At 38.5% G+C, this 14,716-nt stretch overlaps 1 protein-coding gene across 1 annotated transcript; it reads left to right on the forward strand.

Annotated features, from left to right (window-relative positions):
* The first annotated feature begins 13 nt into the window (after positions 1 to 13).
* On the forward strand, positions 14 to 11,520 carry LOC121372506 (60S ribosomal protein L35a-like). The gene is made up of 5 exons (XM_041498861.1): positions 14 to 38; positions 4,575 to 4,631; positions 8,371 to 8,523; positions 9,398 to 9,545; positions 11,468 to 11,520. The coding sequence occupies exons 2-5, from the start codon at positions 4,585 to 4,587 to the stop codon at positions 11,489 to 11,491; spliced, it is 372 nt and encodes a 123-aa protein (XP_041354795.1). The 5' UTR covers positions 14 to 38; positions 4,575 to 4,584; the 3' UTR covers positions 11,492 to 11,520.
* The last annotated feature ends 3,196 nt before the right edge of the window (positions 11,521 to 14,716 follow it).

Here is a 14,716-nt window from a genome sequence, read left to right on the forward strand (position 1 = left end):
AACATTTCCGTTTCCTTTTTAGCTGAACCGTATTTTGGGTTGGTGTTAATGTTTGTTACACATGTCATTTTTTTGCATTAACGTACCAGTTTGACATAAACAAACCAAAATAAAGAATCTGTTTAATTTGTAGAAAACTACTTTTTAATATATAGGTGTTTTGACGCCCCTGACTTTATTGATTAATGGATAATTTAAGGATTTCTCGAAGACAAATCTATAAAAGTAAAGTCGAAAATTACACCACTCCAATCATCCTCTTCTTCAGCAATCAAATTGTTAATTACCCTAACATGTTTTAACAGTGAAATTCGTTTATTCTCAAGTAATGCCAAAATTTTAATGGAACAAAAATAAAGATTGCAAAACATTACGTGGGGAGACGAGACTGTCACTGAGAAGTGGTGGGCTCAGGGCTGTGCAAGATGCTACATAATAATATACCATCGACGTCCCAAACTGCGTTCACCTAACGACAAAAACGCGAATACGATATTTACGGAAATATTATTCTACATTTTTCAGCTATGATATGTGAAACAAAATAGATTGCAATCAATTGACGTAAAAAAAATAAACAATGTGGATGTAAAATAAATTCATTCTAGTAAACAAAAGTGAAACACCCTCCGGTAAACAGGAAAGAGTGCAACGTTTCTAACTGCGTTCAGGTGCGTGCATTTGCAAAAAGTATCGTAACACGTGCAGTTTGTCATTTTTCATTTTCAAGGCCACTACCTGAAAAAATATATGTTTCTTAACTATGCACAGTTGACGAATTCTTAGTTTAATATTTTTTTTTAAGGAAAAATTCAATTTGTCAAGCGTTCTGGTCCGGGCGGCGTTTTATCAACACATCGCTAAAACTCTATGTCGATACCGATAGGCATTACGTTTATACCAGTGAATAGTTTGTAAAATATCATTTTTTAAATGAATTGATTCATAATTAACACAATTTACACACTAAAAGTTATTTACAATTATTATGAATGGATTATGAATACTATTCACTACAATAGAGGCACAAAAATGTAGCATACCTTTTGCAGATCGAATGTAATAATTGAAAACAAATTCTAACAACAGGGGTCTTAAAAATTGTAAAAATTAAATGCTTTGGCCTTGTTGATCTGGCACATGTGAGGTCATGTGACACGCACTGAATGTTAATTCATCTTTCTCCATTTTAAGTCAATTTCTACGAGTCATGTGGACCAATCGTTAATTTTAAGGAATAAACAAAAATGACTTAGTAAAATTAATGGATTTAGAGGTTTGTAAAGTTTTTTATTTAGATACTTAATTTTCTGAACTTTATTGTTTATGAAAATGTTCCTGAACTGTGAAGAAAAACCTCATAAATGAACGACATGCCGATGACAACAAATCGGATGTTTATTGCGCGAACCGTGCACGAGAAAACAAAGAACGGAATTTGAAGCATAACGCAGTTAGGGACGTTGACGATATTAATATAGATCTTTTGTAAATATTTTGCTCTGCAAGACTTCTCTTATTTTCTCCACAACAAATTTTAATGTTATTTGTTGGGGGTAGTTAAATATATACTCTTTAGTTTAAAAAAAGAAGAAATGTACAGGGCTTTAAGGATTTGTTACCTACTACAGTTTCGAGTTCATTTTGACACAAGCAAGAATGCTCACTGACTGCAATTGTGAGCGTGCCTATGCCAATTGTAAATTGGAAACTTGCAACAAATATAAAAACAAAAACAGCCCCTTCATAATTTTTGTCCAGCGGCAAAAACCTGCCATGGTGAAGCCGCTGACTTGACGGCAGTTCATGTTGCAAAGATAATCAATCGTAAGAGCTTTATTACAGGACCTCGTTCCATGAAGCGATTGTAGTGTTAAGTTCAGGTTCAAAAAATGAAAATTTGTTCACTATCCCACCAAACCAGAATCAACAAAATGTTAGCCTGTAGAACAATACATTATTGTTTAACAACATTGTGTTCACTTCAAACAAAAGTTTGTTTTGTTTAACAAACAACTAGAGCACATTGATTCATTAATCAGTTTATGTCAAACATTTGGTAATGATGATATACTCTTCAAAAAAAGAAACGCAAAAGGGTACAAATGGGTTATAACTCCGATTTTATGTTTCCTACCGGTTCATGCTTTGTGAATATAAGGTCATTGCATGTCCCAAACACATTCCCACGGTTACATTCGATAAAACGCAGGTACTGTACAATAAAGTTCCAAAATGTGAATATTCGCAAAAACGCAGCCACGTGCAAACCATGTCACCACTGCACGTGCGTTGTCTGCACGTGCAACATGGAACACCGACAGTATAAAAGTGCAGGGTGTTCGCTTGCCTGGCCTCTGTATCTGGCCGACAGTTGACAATCCAGGACATGCCACGTCTCGGTGAACCGCAGAGAAACAATGCCATCGGCCGACGATGCAGGCGAATCCAGAACGGCCGTTGCCAGGGCATTCCATGTGTCCCCAAGCACCATCTCCAGACTGTGGGACCGTTACCAGCAACATGGATCAACACGTGACCTCCCTAGATCCGGTCGACCACGGGTCACTACCCCCGGGCAGGACTGCTACATCCGGGTACGCCACCTTCGGGAACGATTGACTACTGCCACCTCCACAGCCGCAGCAATACCAGGTTTGCGCAGGATATCCGACCAGACCGTACGGAACCGCCTACGTGAGGTAGGAATTCGTGCCAGACGTCCAGTTCGAGGTGTCATCTTAACACCACAACACCGTCGACTCCGACTGCAGTGGTGCCAGATTCATCGACAATGGCCTCAACTGCGATGGAGACAGGTGTGGTTCAGTGACGAGTCCCGATTTCTGCTCCGACGTCATGATGGAAGATGTCGCGTGTATAGGCGTCGTGTTGAACGTTATGCGGCAAACTGCGTGCAGGAAGTGGACAGATTCGGCGGGGGTAGTGTCATGGTGTGGGCAGTCATCTCACACACTGGCAGAACTGACCTGGTCCACGTGCAGGGCAACCTGAATGCACAGGGCTACATTGACCAGGTCCTCCGGCCACACATCGTTCCAGTTATGGCCAACGCCAACGCAGTGTTCCAACATGACAACGCCAGGCCTCACACAGCACGTCTCACAACGGCTTTCCTACAGAACAACAACATTAATGTCCTTCCTTGGCCATCGATATCACCGGATTTGAACCCAATTGAGCATCTATGGGATGAGTTGGACCGACGCCTCCGACAGCGACAACCACAGCCCCAGACCCTGCCCGAGCTGGCAGCAGCCTTGCAGGCCGAGTGGGCCACCATCCCCCGGGACGTCATCCGTACTCTGGTTGCTTCAATGGGCAGGCGGTGCCAGGCAGTTGTCAACACACGCGGAGGCCACACCCGGTATTGACTCCAGATGACCTTGACCTTGGTGGTGTGTCCTATCACTTACTCATAATGGACTAGAGTGAATTGTGAACAATCCTGCAACATTTGGTAATTATCGGACTCACCATTCAATAATTAAATCAATTCTCCAAATGTTACGACAATGTGGTTTTGCGTTTCTTCTTTTGAAGAGTATATATAGTCTTGGAGGGAAAACCTGCTACATTTTTTCATTAGTAGCAAGGGATCTTTTATATACACCATCACACAGAAACGATAGCACATACCACAGTCTTTGGTATACCAGTTGTGGTGCACTGGCTGGAACGAAAAATAGCCCAGTAGACCCAACGATGAGAACAATCTCAAACTGAGTGCGCATCAATCAAGAGGTTTACCACTGGGCTACTTCCCGTCCCTCGCGTCCAACAAGCTATTTCTAGGAAGTATTGACCTGTAACCGGTTCTCTTTCTGGAATGTCGTGCTTGAACAATTTGGAACTGCAAAGTCTATTGTCAATGTGGTACCTCTACATGTATTTCCGTCATTCTGTTTGGATATCTGGTATGGCTGCTGCAGAGTCGAGAAAAGACTAATCACCCGGTGGACTGGTAGTATCATTTTTTTCATCTCGTCTGCCATAATCTTTACTTGCATTTGGCAAGTGGGCGAGTACTTTCTGCACCCCTGACTACATGCACTTGAAGTGATCTTAGCACTATGGTCGTTTTGTGGAACTTTCATATGAGCATTAAAATTTAAACTTGTATTAATAATACGACCAGGTCATCATCTGGAATCAAATGTGGTCCGTGTGCAGCAGTTACGGCTTGGCACCTCCTACATGTATGCATGCAACCGAATGTTTGAGTCCCAGGCTGTGGAATTGTTTTTTATTTTTCCAGCTAGAGAAAGCGCATTTATTTAACAGAAATAATAGCTTTTCTCCCTAATATTTATGGTCTGCAGGATAAAGAGAATAACTACTTAATAACATAAGATATCTGATATCCTGATCAGGCAGAATGAGGAAATCCTGCGAGGCTCTGCCGGGCGGAATTTCCCATTCTTACCATCATAGGATGTCATTAACTAGTTATTCTCTATTTAAAAATCATGGAATTTATTTGATGAAGATTACATAAACCCTTATTAATCTGTGTAGATGTCACTCACTTACGTGTTGTAACATGCTTTCAGGTCGGGCAAGATGGTAGAGACCCAGCCTCAAGTGAATCCTCCAAAGAAATCTGGCAGGTAAGACTGAAAATTCCGAGTTGGTGATTAATCATTCTTAAAACAAGGCTTTATATCTCATTAATTTGGGCGTAGCAGGTTTCGTTGTCTGAGCTCAATGCAGTGAGGACTTTTTTTTTTTAGAGCATTATGTTAATAAACCGGTGCTGAAGGGTTGTGAAGACCCGGAAATGCATCTAAAGTTATTTTAATCTAATTAAAATTTAATGTCTGGTCTTGAGCTGAAATGTTTTGAGGTTAGCATGTTTAAATACTTAATATGAGCATAATTATATAGGGTCAGTGTTCTTGCTGCTCCATTTAAGTGGGGTGGCCCTCCTTGCTATTGCATTCTGTCACCCTCTATTTTCTGCACCCTACTATATTTTCCCGCACCCATCTCCGCTATTTCCAAGTGCACACTTTTTTTCCAACACAAAACAAAATCGATTGGTGTGCACACTGGATATCAAAGGAAACCGGTTTGTACAGATTAGCAACTGACGAAAAACTTCAGTAACTTACAACGGTTACTGCAGCAAAATATAACAGTGTTTTTAACAGTCTGTATTTTGCCCCATACCTGTATCCATTTGTATGTCTGATACACACAATAAAAGTTATATTTTATTTGAGTAATGAAAACATTTAATTTTGTATCGATTTGGCAATCTCTGACTAAAAAAACAGTTGTCTAGCTCCAAATTGGTCAGTCATTCTGTCCAGCGTGTCCTCTAACTATCATCTGATATTTTGTCCTCAATTGAAGATTTAATTGGTTATAACTGATGATTTTTACTTTATTTGTTAATCCTCAATTTTTTATAAAATAATAGAAACTTTAAATATTTTGGTTGAATATCACCACGTATAAAAACAATCGAAGTGGTAGTGTTCATTATTAAACTAATTTATATAATATATATAGAGGCACTGATTTTCCGTGATCGCGGAATCGCGGAAATACCTATCTGAAACGAAATTCCAGATTTTTTTCCAAAACATTATTTAACTTTAAATAGTGCATTTGATTAATTAAAATTTATTTTTCGAACTAGAAACTATGGACACCGACATCTGCCTATGCTACACTACGACACTAGTACCTTTGTATGTTATGCCAAATGTATCTAGACGTTTTACCAGTCGTGTTTTCTTCGCTTATTCCCGGCGATTTAACGGGAAAATCCGAACATTGTGAGCTAAAATTGTCCGATATTTACTCAAGTGAAAGATATATTATGTTATGTTTGCTTATTAATTTTTATCATTTGCGGCATTGCCATATTTCCGATCTCACAAAGGAATGCAGTAATTGCATATTGTATGCCAGGCTTTGTTCAAAATAAATTATACAAGGGAAGTGGTTTATAGTGTGATCGTTTGTAATTATTTTCCCGATCATATCGTAAAGAAAACCGAAAATGTCCGAAGTCTGTGTCGTGGCGTATGTGTTTAAATTTAAACCAAATTTAAACCAAAAATAAATACAAACTACTGACATGTTTTGCCTCATTGCATATTTATTTATTTTATACCAGCAATTAATTGCGGTGTGTGTGAAACAAAAACAGAATTTGTTTAATACTGAAACGGAAAAAACCTGAATTTGTAACATCATGAAACTGAAGAGGGAAAAATCTGAAACGGGAAAATCAGTGCCTCTATATATACACCGCTTTTGCAAAAACAAAATTACTTTTTATCAGCTAGCTATATCAAAGCGATCGATTCATTCGATGAAGATTGAAATACAATGAACAGAATATGTTTATCCCACATTAGGGGATTATTTACAAAAGTCTTTATTGTTTTTCATATATCTAGAAAACTTTATTGAAATAATAATATTAAAACTTTGATCGGGTCAGCAAAACGAATTCCTGTGAATGTCATACTGACAACATTTCCAGTTCAACTAACGGTGCGTAAATGATGACTCGGCTTGTATTTCATACCAACCTTTTTGTACCAGATACTGGGGGGCAAAATAAGGAGTATGTCTTTGCACAAAGTCTTCCAGAACACAATATAATATGGTAACGGTTACCAAACAAAAGTTTTTTTAAAATTTTTATTAAGAGTGGGGTGTCGCACAGCTGCCCTACTTTAATTTTCACCCAGTGGGAACACTATATGGTATTCATATTTTGGGCTCAACATTTATTGCCTTGAGTTTGGTGCAATCGAAAGTCCTGCTTAACATAAACTCCAGTTGAGTGATTTGCATTCCATAGGAAAATCTTCTGTAAAGTTCGCTGATGATTAATCAGTATTTACCGTATATCTTCGCCTGTAAGTCGATCTCGGCTATAAGTCGAGTCCCTAATTTCAAGTCCTGAAAACGTATTTTTTTATTGACCCGTTTATAAGTCGACCCATGAAAAGCTACTTATAAATATTGAAATATTTCTTATTTTCAGCACATGAGAACAATAATATTTGAACAAAAGAAAATTATTTTACAAACTTCGGTTTTCACGTTTTGTACATCGCAATATAATCAGACTATTCCAATCAAACTATCATTATTACATAGCATCAAAACGAAATATTCCCTTAGTAGAGAGTGAAAGCTGTTTGACTGTTACTGTATAGTACTGTACAGATGGTTTTGTGCACAGACAACAACTTTATTTATAAACACTGACAACAGATCACTACGATAAAACTGAAAGTATCACGTTTTGCCGCCATATTAATACATGTAAGGAGGATAACTCTGGAAAGTACACTGGTTTTTGTACAAATGATGTGTGTCCCTATTGCTCTAGATAGTGAACTGCAGAGATCAGTCTATTTTAAGGGAAAGCTTGGTAATATTCATGAAGTTAATCACCGCCAAAACATTGTTTGAACAACCATTAATGCCAGTGACCAGATTTCAAAATAAACTCAGGCAACAGGTAGTTAGTATTGTTTACATTTTTACTATTAGTGATGACTGTTAATTTAACTAAGTGGACTGTTGTCTTGGCATGTGAGTGAGATCGTACGCCTTTTCGCATAACCAAAACCGTTCTAATGCCAAAAAAAATAGGTTATAAAAAATAAATGTGTCAAATTAACATATTTGAGTATAAATACATGGCATACTTCAACAATAAAACTTGTAAAATAATCCACAAAACAGTAATATTTTTTGTTGAATTTTTTTTACCCTCTTATAAGTCGACCCCCCAAGTTATAAAATAATTTTTGGGTGAAAAAAATTCGACTTATAGGCGAAGATATAAGGTAATGATATTCAAACACTGAGACCACTTGGACTAAAGGGATCTTCTATTCAACAACCAGTGTGAGTGTTGTTACAATATTTTTAGGTGTACGGTAAAAAAAACCTGGATAAAATTAAGGGGTGCTTGTGCACCTCCGATATATGAAGCACTGAAGACTGCTAATTCATATACGTACTTATCTCTGAGAATTAAAAATGTCGGTAAAACATTTATAAATGGGTTATACCAAACAAATTTATGTGCTATCCTATCTGTGGGATGGTACATACAAAAAGATCCTTTCTACTGATAAAAATGAAACAGGTTTTGTCTAAGAAAATGTCTAACTTGCAGAATATTTGACATCCAATATCGGATGATTAATAAATGAATGTGCTCTAGTGGTGTAGTTAAACAATTCAAAACTTTACTTTTTAAAAACATTTGTCGAATACTGAACTTTCTCTTGAGAGTTTAATTTATTTACACACTCCTATGATGAAGATACAAGTGTTGTAGTGTATTGCTATTGTATTTTCCAGGTTGTACTGCAAAGCCGTTTTCACTGGGTACAAACGTGGTCTGCGTAACCAGCATGAGAACACTGCGTTGTTGAGAATCGAGGGAGTCCAGGAGAAAAAGGAAACCGAGTTCTACCTGGGCAAGAGATGTGCTTACGTTTACAAGGCAAAGAGGTAATGTCATCACCAATGTTCGAAGTAAGCATTTGTCCATTTATCCTGACACGTGAAAATCTATTCGGACAAGTGAAATGTTCCTTGGTGGTTGTACTGTGGACAATTGAAAACGTTCAATGCAGTTTCATTTTAAGCAATCAAAAACATTGTCCTTGTACTTGAATAAAACAATCAACTTATTGGACAAGTAAAAATAATGTTGGACAAATAGATTTTTTGATGTATTTGTCTTGTGGACAAATAACAAATTCTGCTTATTTCTATCACTCATCAGTACTGATAAGATTTGTGTGGATTGGTGTTCCAATACTAAATGTTAAGACACATAATGGCTACTGATTATCAAAATTCGATGGTCTGTCATGCAAGTGAGTCCCTTACAATTGCTACCACAAGGGTTGTGTGCTGTCCTGTGTAGCAATATGGTCATTTAATTGATGGCCTTGCACAAAAAGATAAGAGACGTTTTATATTGTTACAAGATTGAGTAATCTCCCTTTTATACTCAATCAGGTTATAAGGAGTTGAGGAGTACCTGTTTTGAGTGATCCATTTGGTTTCACATATTGAATCCTTATGATTAATTATTAATAAATCAAAGTTGTCTAGTCGTGTCGTTAACTAAACAAACTTTGAGGACTGTGTCAAAAATTAATCACTGTTTGATATATAGTAAGTAATGATTAATAAACCAATTTGTATCTTGACTGACGTAACATAAAAAATAATGGTTTCATTATGTCATTTGTAGATTTTAAAAATATATAGTGGCTAATATTAAACTTTTAAATACAAATTGAACACTTCTTGGACAATTTTCCTTTAAAAACAATTCTTCAGATAATTTTTGTTATTTTTTAAAATTTTCCAGGAAAACTGCTTGCCCCGGACACGACAAGGCGAGTAGAATTCGGGTGATCTGGGGGAAGATCACACGTTCACACGGCAACAGTGGGGCGGTCCGCGCCAAGTTCAGGAAGAACCTTCCTGCTAAAGCCATGGGCCGGAGAGTGCGTGTGGTAAGATAACATTGATCTGTGTTGGCACGTTACATTATGTAGCACAGTGGTGCATCGTTACTTGTATGATCACACGCCCACACGGCAACAGTGGGGCGGTCCGCGCCAAGTTCAGGAAGAACCTTCCTGCTAAAGCCATGGGCCGGAGAGTGCGTGTGGTAAGATAACATTGATCTGGGACATTACATTATGTAGCATGGTGGTGCGTCGTTACTTGTATGATTGTATTAGGAAGTTACATTACACAGGGTTTTAGACTGGACCATAAAAATTAACCTTTACGTATCATGGCGGTAATTTCATTGTGGACATAACAGTGCACCACTACTGTGTTATGATAAGGCTTAATCGATAACGTCATTCCACAGGCACAAAAAGCAGGCCATAGGATTTCAAATTACTTCGGGAAACACATTTTCGACCTTGTGATCATGGGAACCCATCTGCAGAGCTTGAAAACACTCACATTGGGGGGTGAGGGTGGGGGCAGGATATTCCTATTTACAAAATAAGACTTAAATGCAACATTTTTACTAAATATTTTCACTAGCCATGGGAGTGGGGCTACCATAATCTAGAAGCCCTGCTATCTGAAATTGTTTTAGATATCATTTTCATTTAATAGTCGTCCTCGATATAACAACCATGGAAAACAATATTTTGGTTCTATGATTTTACTGACACTACCAACACGGACTGGCCTCGGTGGCATCATGGTTATGCCATCGGTCTACAGGCTTGTGGGTACTGGGTTCGGATCTCAGTCGAGGCATGGGATTTTTAATCCAGATACTGACTCCAAACCCTGAGTGAATGCTCCACAAGGCTCAATGTAAACCACTTGCACCGACCAGTGATCCATAACTGGTTCAACAAAGGCCATGGTTTGTGCTATCCTGCCTGTGGGAAGCGCAAATAAAAGATCCCTTGCTGCCTGTTGTAAAAGACTAGCCTATGTGGCGACAGCAGGTTTCCTCTAAAAAAACAGTGTCAGAATGACCATATGTTTGACGTCCAATAGCCGATGATAAGATAAAAAATCAATATGCTCTAGTGGCATCGTTAAATTAAACAAACTTTACTTTAGTTTACTTTACTTTACCAACATGAGTGCCTGAAAAAGGTTTATAGCAATTTGGCTTACTTTGGTCGGAGACTTTTAGTTTTAGCCAAATGCAAATTTCTTGTATCTGAGTAAAATGCAGTAAATTTAGATTGTTTAGTACAATCTAATCTGTACATGGCTGACAGACATGTATTAAAGAGTTCAGTTTTTGGGCTTTGTCCTGAGTTGTAAATGTGTGTCTGTGTGCATGTCTGTGTGTGCATGTGCAATTCAAAGGAAGTGCTGAATTAGAATATATCCACCGTTGTTTTTTTATTGCACCGCCAAATTTACGAACAACACTACATTTACATGTGCTTATCCTAACATCCGCCATCTTTGATTCAGCTTGCACCACTTCCTGGTTAGGAATTGCCTGAATGTGACACCAAATGGCCAAAGCACTTCGATGCTCTTTATTAATGGGGGTTTTCCCCAGTTGTGGACACTCCAATTTGGTTACAAAGTGGTTCCATTCACATCGAACACAATCCACATCAATATGTAGCAGCTAGAAATCACTTCCACATCTGTTTGTAATTTCGTGGTCAATGATGGAAAAGTGTTCACAACCTGCTGGTACCAAATAGGTTATTATTTTCATTTTCACTTTCCTGACTGGACAACACATACCACAGTATTTGCTTTATTAGTCGAGTTGCTTTGATTTAGATAGGTTTAAACACATTTGGCAAATCTTGTGAGCTTTCTACCTGCCCAGTTTTAGAAAAATTTTCAGAATGGTTTGTGTATTTATGCAATGATATCCTCATTAAATAAATAACTTACACATTTTTCTTCTCTTTTTTTTTTTTAGATGCTGTATCCATCAAGAATCTAAGCAGTAACAAAAATAAACAATAAATAATGTTGGCCGTTTCGTATTATTATACATTTTTTCCAATTAAATATAAGCATTGGAGAGAAGAAAAAAAAGACTGCTTGAAAATGTCTTTCAAAATGTGTCAACCCAAGGATCCCCGATTTGGTCTGGGATGAACAACATGGGATGGTGGTTGGTCCAAAACAAGCTCTCTATCCATCCCATTGCAAAAAATTCATATAATTAGAATTGAATCTTACCTGTTACATATTCATTAATATAGATATGGTTTTCCATCTAACTCCTGATGGGTGTATCATGTACCTCACTGGTACTCTTGTTAAAAAAAAGTGTATGAAATATGCCTTTAAGTAAAACCATTTAACAGGAAAGAAGGAAATGTTTTACTTAACGACACAACACAATTAGTCTCGTACTTGTGTGGAGGGGGTGGGGGTGCGTAGCCCAGCGGTAAAGCGGTCGGTCTAGGATCGATCCCCTGGTGTAACAGGCTGTGGTATGTACTATCCTGTCTTGGATTGTGCATATAAACGATCCCTTGTTGCTAATCGAAAAGAGTAGCCCATAAAGTGGCGACTGGGTTCCTGTCTCAGTATATGTGTGGCCTTTAACCATATGTTGACGTCATATAACCTTAAATAAAATGTGTTGAGGGAGTCGTTAAATAAAACACTTCCTTCCTTCATACTTCTAGGATGTTAAATGAACTTCCATTTCGTATCATGTTTATCACCAGGGACATAAACATGAGAAATGGTAGTAAGTTTAATATTCTATTTATTACCCATATTTGATTGATTTCAACTTATTTTCGTGCTTATATCCAATTAAGGTTCAAGCACGCTGTCATGGGCACACATCTCGGCTATCTGGGCTGTCTGTCCTGGACAGTGGGTTAGTGAGAGAGAATAGGGTGTAGTGGCCTTACACCTACCCATTGAGCCCTTGAGAACTCGCTATGGGTTGGAGCCGGTACCGGGCTGCGAACCCTGTACCTACCAGCCTGTAGTCCGATGGCTTTACCACTGCGCCACCGAGGCCGGTCCCATATTTGATCTTAATTTATATCACAATCGGTGACGTTGAAGTGTTGCATCCCACTTTGGGACGTGCGGCTGAATGTACCAAGCTATTTTTAACCATATGGGTAATGCACAATATATGCTTTTTATCATAAGCATACGAGGTGGGGGTGGGGAGTAACTGCCCCCAGTCGGAGAAAGTCGGGCAAATACAATGGAGAAATTCGAGCAAAATTAACAGACCTGAACACTTTTCACCATGTAATTCCATTATTCTACCCAAACTTGTGTGGCGAGTCTTTTGCAACCCTATATAGCTGTTTAGCAGTGGTGCTAGTATGCCTCTTTTTTTTTTTTTCATAGCCAGTATTACGATCCCAACAGTGATGGAAATTTGGTTTTACAATGTGCGTGATGTAGTGCAATGGTAAAACGTTCGCTTGATGCGCCGTCGGTCTGGGATCGATCTCCGTCAGTAGGCCCATTGTGCTATTTCTCCCTTTATCCAGTTCACCCCTACTGGTATAGCAAAGGCTGTGGGATGGTGCACATAAAAGACTATACTAGTACATATGTCGAAATTGCCAAATGTGTGACATCCAATAGCCGATGATTAATAAATCAATGTGCTGTAGGCCCCTATTAAAACAAACTTGGGGTTTACTGTGCCAGTTATACTGACATCCAAAAGAAACTACAAGCTTGAAATTGTTATATAGAAAACCAAGAAACTGTACAATGGGATATGAAAGTATCGTGGAGTTGAGCATCTGAACGTCACACATCACATCACACATCACTGATGCCTGCAGTGTTTTTATACGGTAGTTTTTTAATTGATTGTTTTCGATTAGCAGCAATAGCGTAGTTATTAAATTAAATTTTTATGAATGCAGTTTCTTTTGGACTTCATTATATATGGATTCGCACTAATTTGTTACAGGTGGGATTCAGTTGGTGTTTGTTTCTACTTATCTTCGTGCTTCTATCCAATTAAGCTTCAAGCACGCTTTCCTAGGTACACCTGTTATGTGTGCTATTTGTCGAGGACGTGATTTAGTGAGAGACGTCTGTGTAGTGGTCTTGCACCTACCCACTAATGGTACCTCCGAGTGGGAGTATCGGCCTCGGTGGCGTCGTGGTTAGGCCATCGCTCTACAGGCTGTAGGTACTGGGTTTGGATCCTGGTCGAGGCATGGGATTTTTAATCCAGATGCCGACTCAAAACCCTGAGTGAGTGTGCTCCGCAAGGCTCAATGGATAGGTGTAAACCACTTGCACCGACCAGTGATCCATAACTGGTTTAACAAAGGCCATGGTTTGTGCTATCCTGCCTGTGGGAAGCGCAAATAAAATATCCCATGCTGCTAATCGGAAAGAGTAGCCCATGTAGTGGCGACAGCGGGTTTCCTCTCAAAATCTGTGTGGTCCTTAACCATATGTCTGACCCTAGATAACTGTAAATAAAATGTGTTTGGTGCGTCGTTAAAACATTTATTTCTTTCCGAGTGGGAGCTGGTACCGGGAGGCGAACCCAGTTACAACCAGCCTTATGTCCGATAGCTTAACAACTACACCATCAAGTTCTGAGTTCAGTGGTAGGCAGCTTGTTTGGAACCACGATTGGTATATCAAAGGCTGTTGATAGTGCTATTCTGTCTGTGGGATGGTGCATATAAAAGATCCCTTGTTACAAATGGACAAATATAGCGGGTTTCCGTTCTAAGACTATAACCAAATTACCAAATGTTTGACATCCAATAGCTGATGTGTTGAACAAAACAAAACTTTTTTTTTTGTTTTTTCTTGCTTGGAATGTGATGGGTTATTACGCATGGCTCAACCTTAATGGTAGCCCGGTGTGTTTTGTCTACCGGAATTCACTTGGGTCTAACCGATTAACAAAACCTTACAAGATTGTTTGACACTTAGTTTTTCCACGTCTCTGCCAGTGCCCCAGAACTAGTAGGCTACATCAAAATCCCTGACAATAGATTGGAATTCATATACAATATCCTTTGCTTATTTAACCTGTGGTACCAGATGTAAAACATGTTTCGACACCAAATAGCCGTACTTGAAAACATTCTGAGTTAATAAAATATTCCTTTCTCGTCATGATTTGTCTCTAGGCATCGTACAATGGTCTTTATACATTACGTAAATAAGTAATCATGGCTTTCAAATAACGTCAGTTAAA

This window comes from Gigantopelta aegis, chromosome 1 (assembly GCF_016097555.1).
Source record: "Gigantopelta aegis isolate Gae_Host chromosome 1, Gae_host_genome, whole genome shotgun sequence".
In the NCBI taxonomy this organism is placed as follows: Eukaryota; Metazoa; Mollusca; class Gastropoda; order Neomphalida; family Peltospiridae; genus Gigantopelta; species Gigantopelta aegis.

What these genes read in the sequence shown, in the direction of transcription:
- LOC121372506 (XM_041498861.1), top strand. Translation starts at nt 4,585, where the DNA reads ATGGTAGAGACCCAGCCTCAAGTGAATCCTCCAAAGAAATCTGGCAG. An exon ending in CCTCCAAAGAAATCTGGCAG is followed by an intron (nt 4,632 to 8,370) that starts GTAAGACTGAAA and finishes TGTATTTTCCAG; the next exon opens with GTTGTACTGCAAAGCCGTTT. An exon ending in TACGTTTACAAGGCAAAGAG is followed by an intron (nt 8,524 to 9,397) that starts GTAATGTCATCA and finishes AAAATTTTCCAG; the next exon opens with GAAAACTGCTTGCCCCGGAC.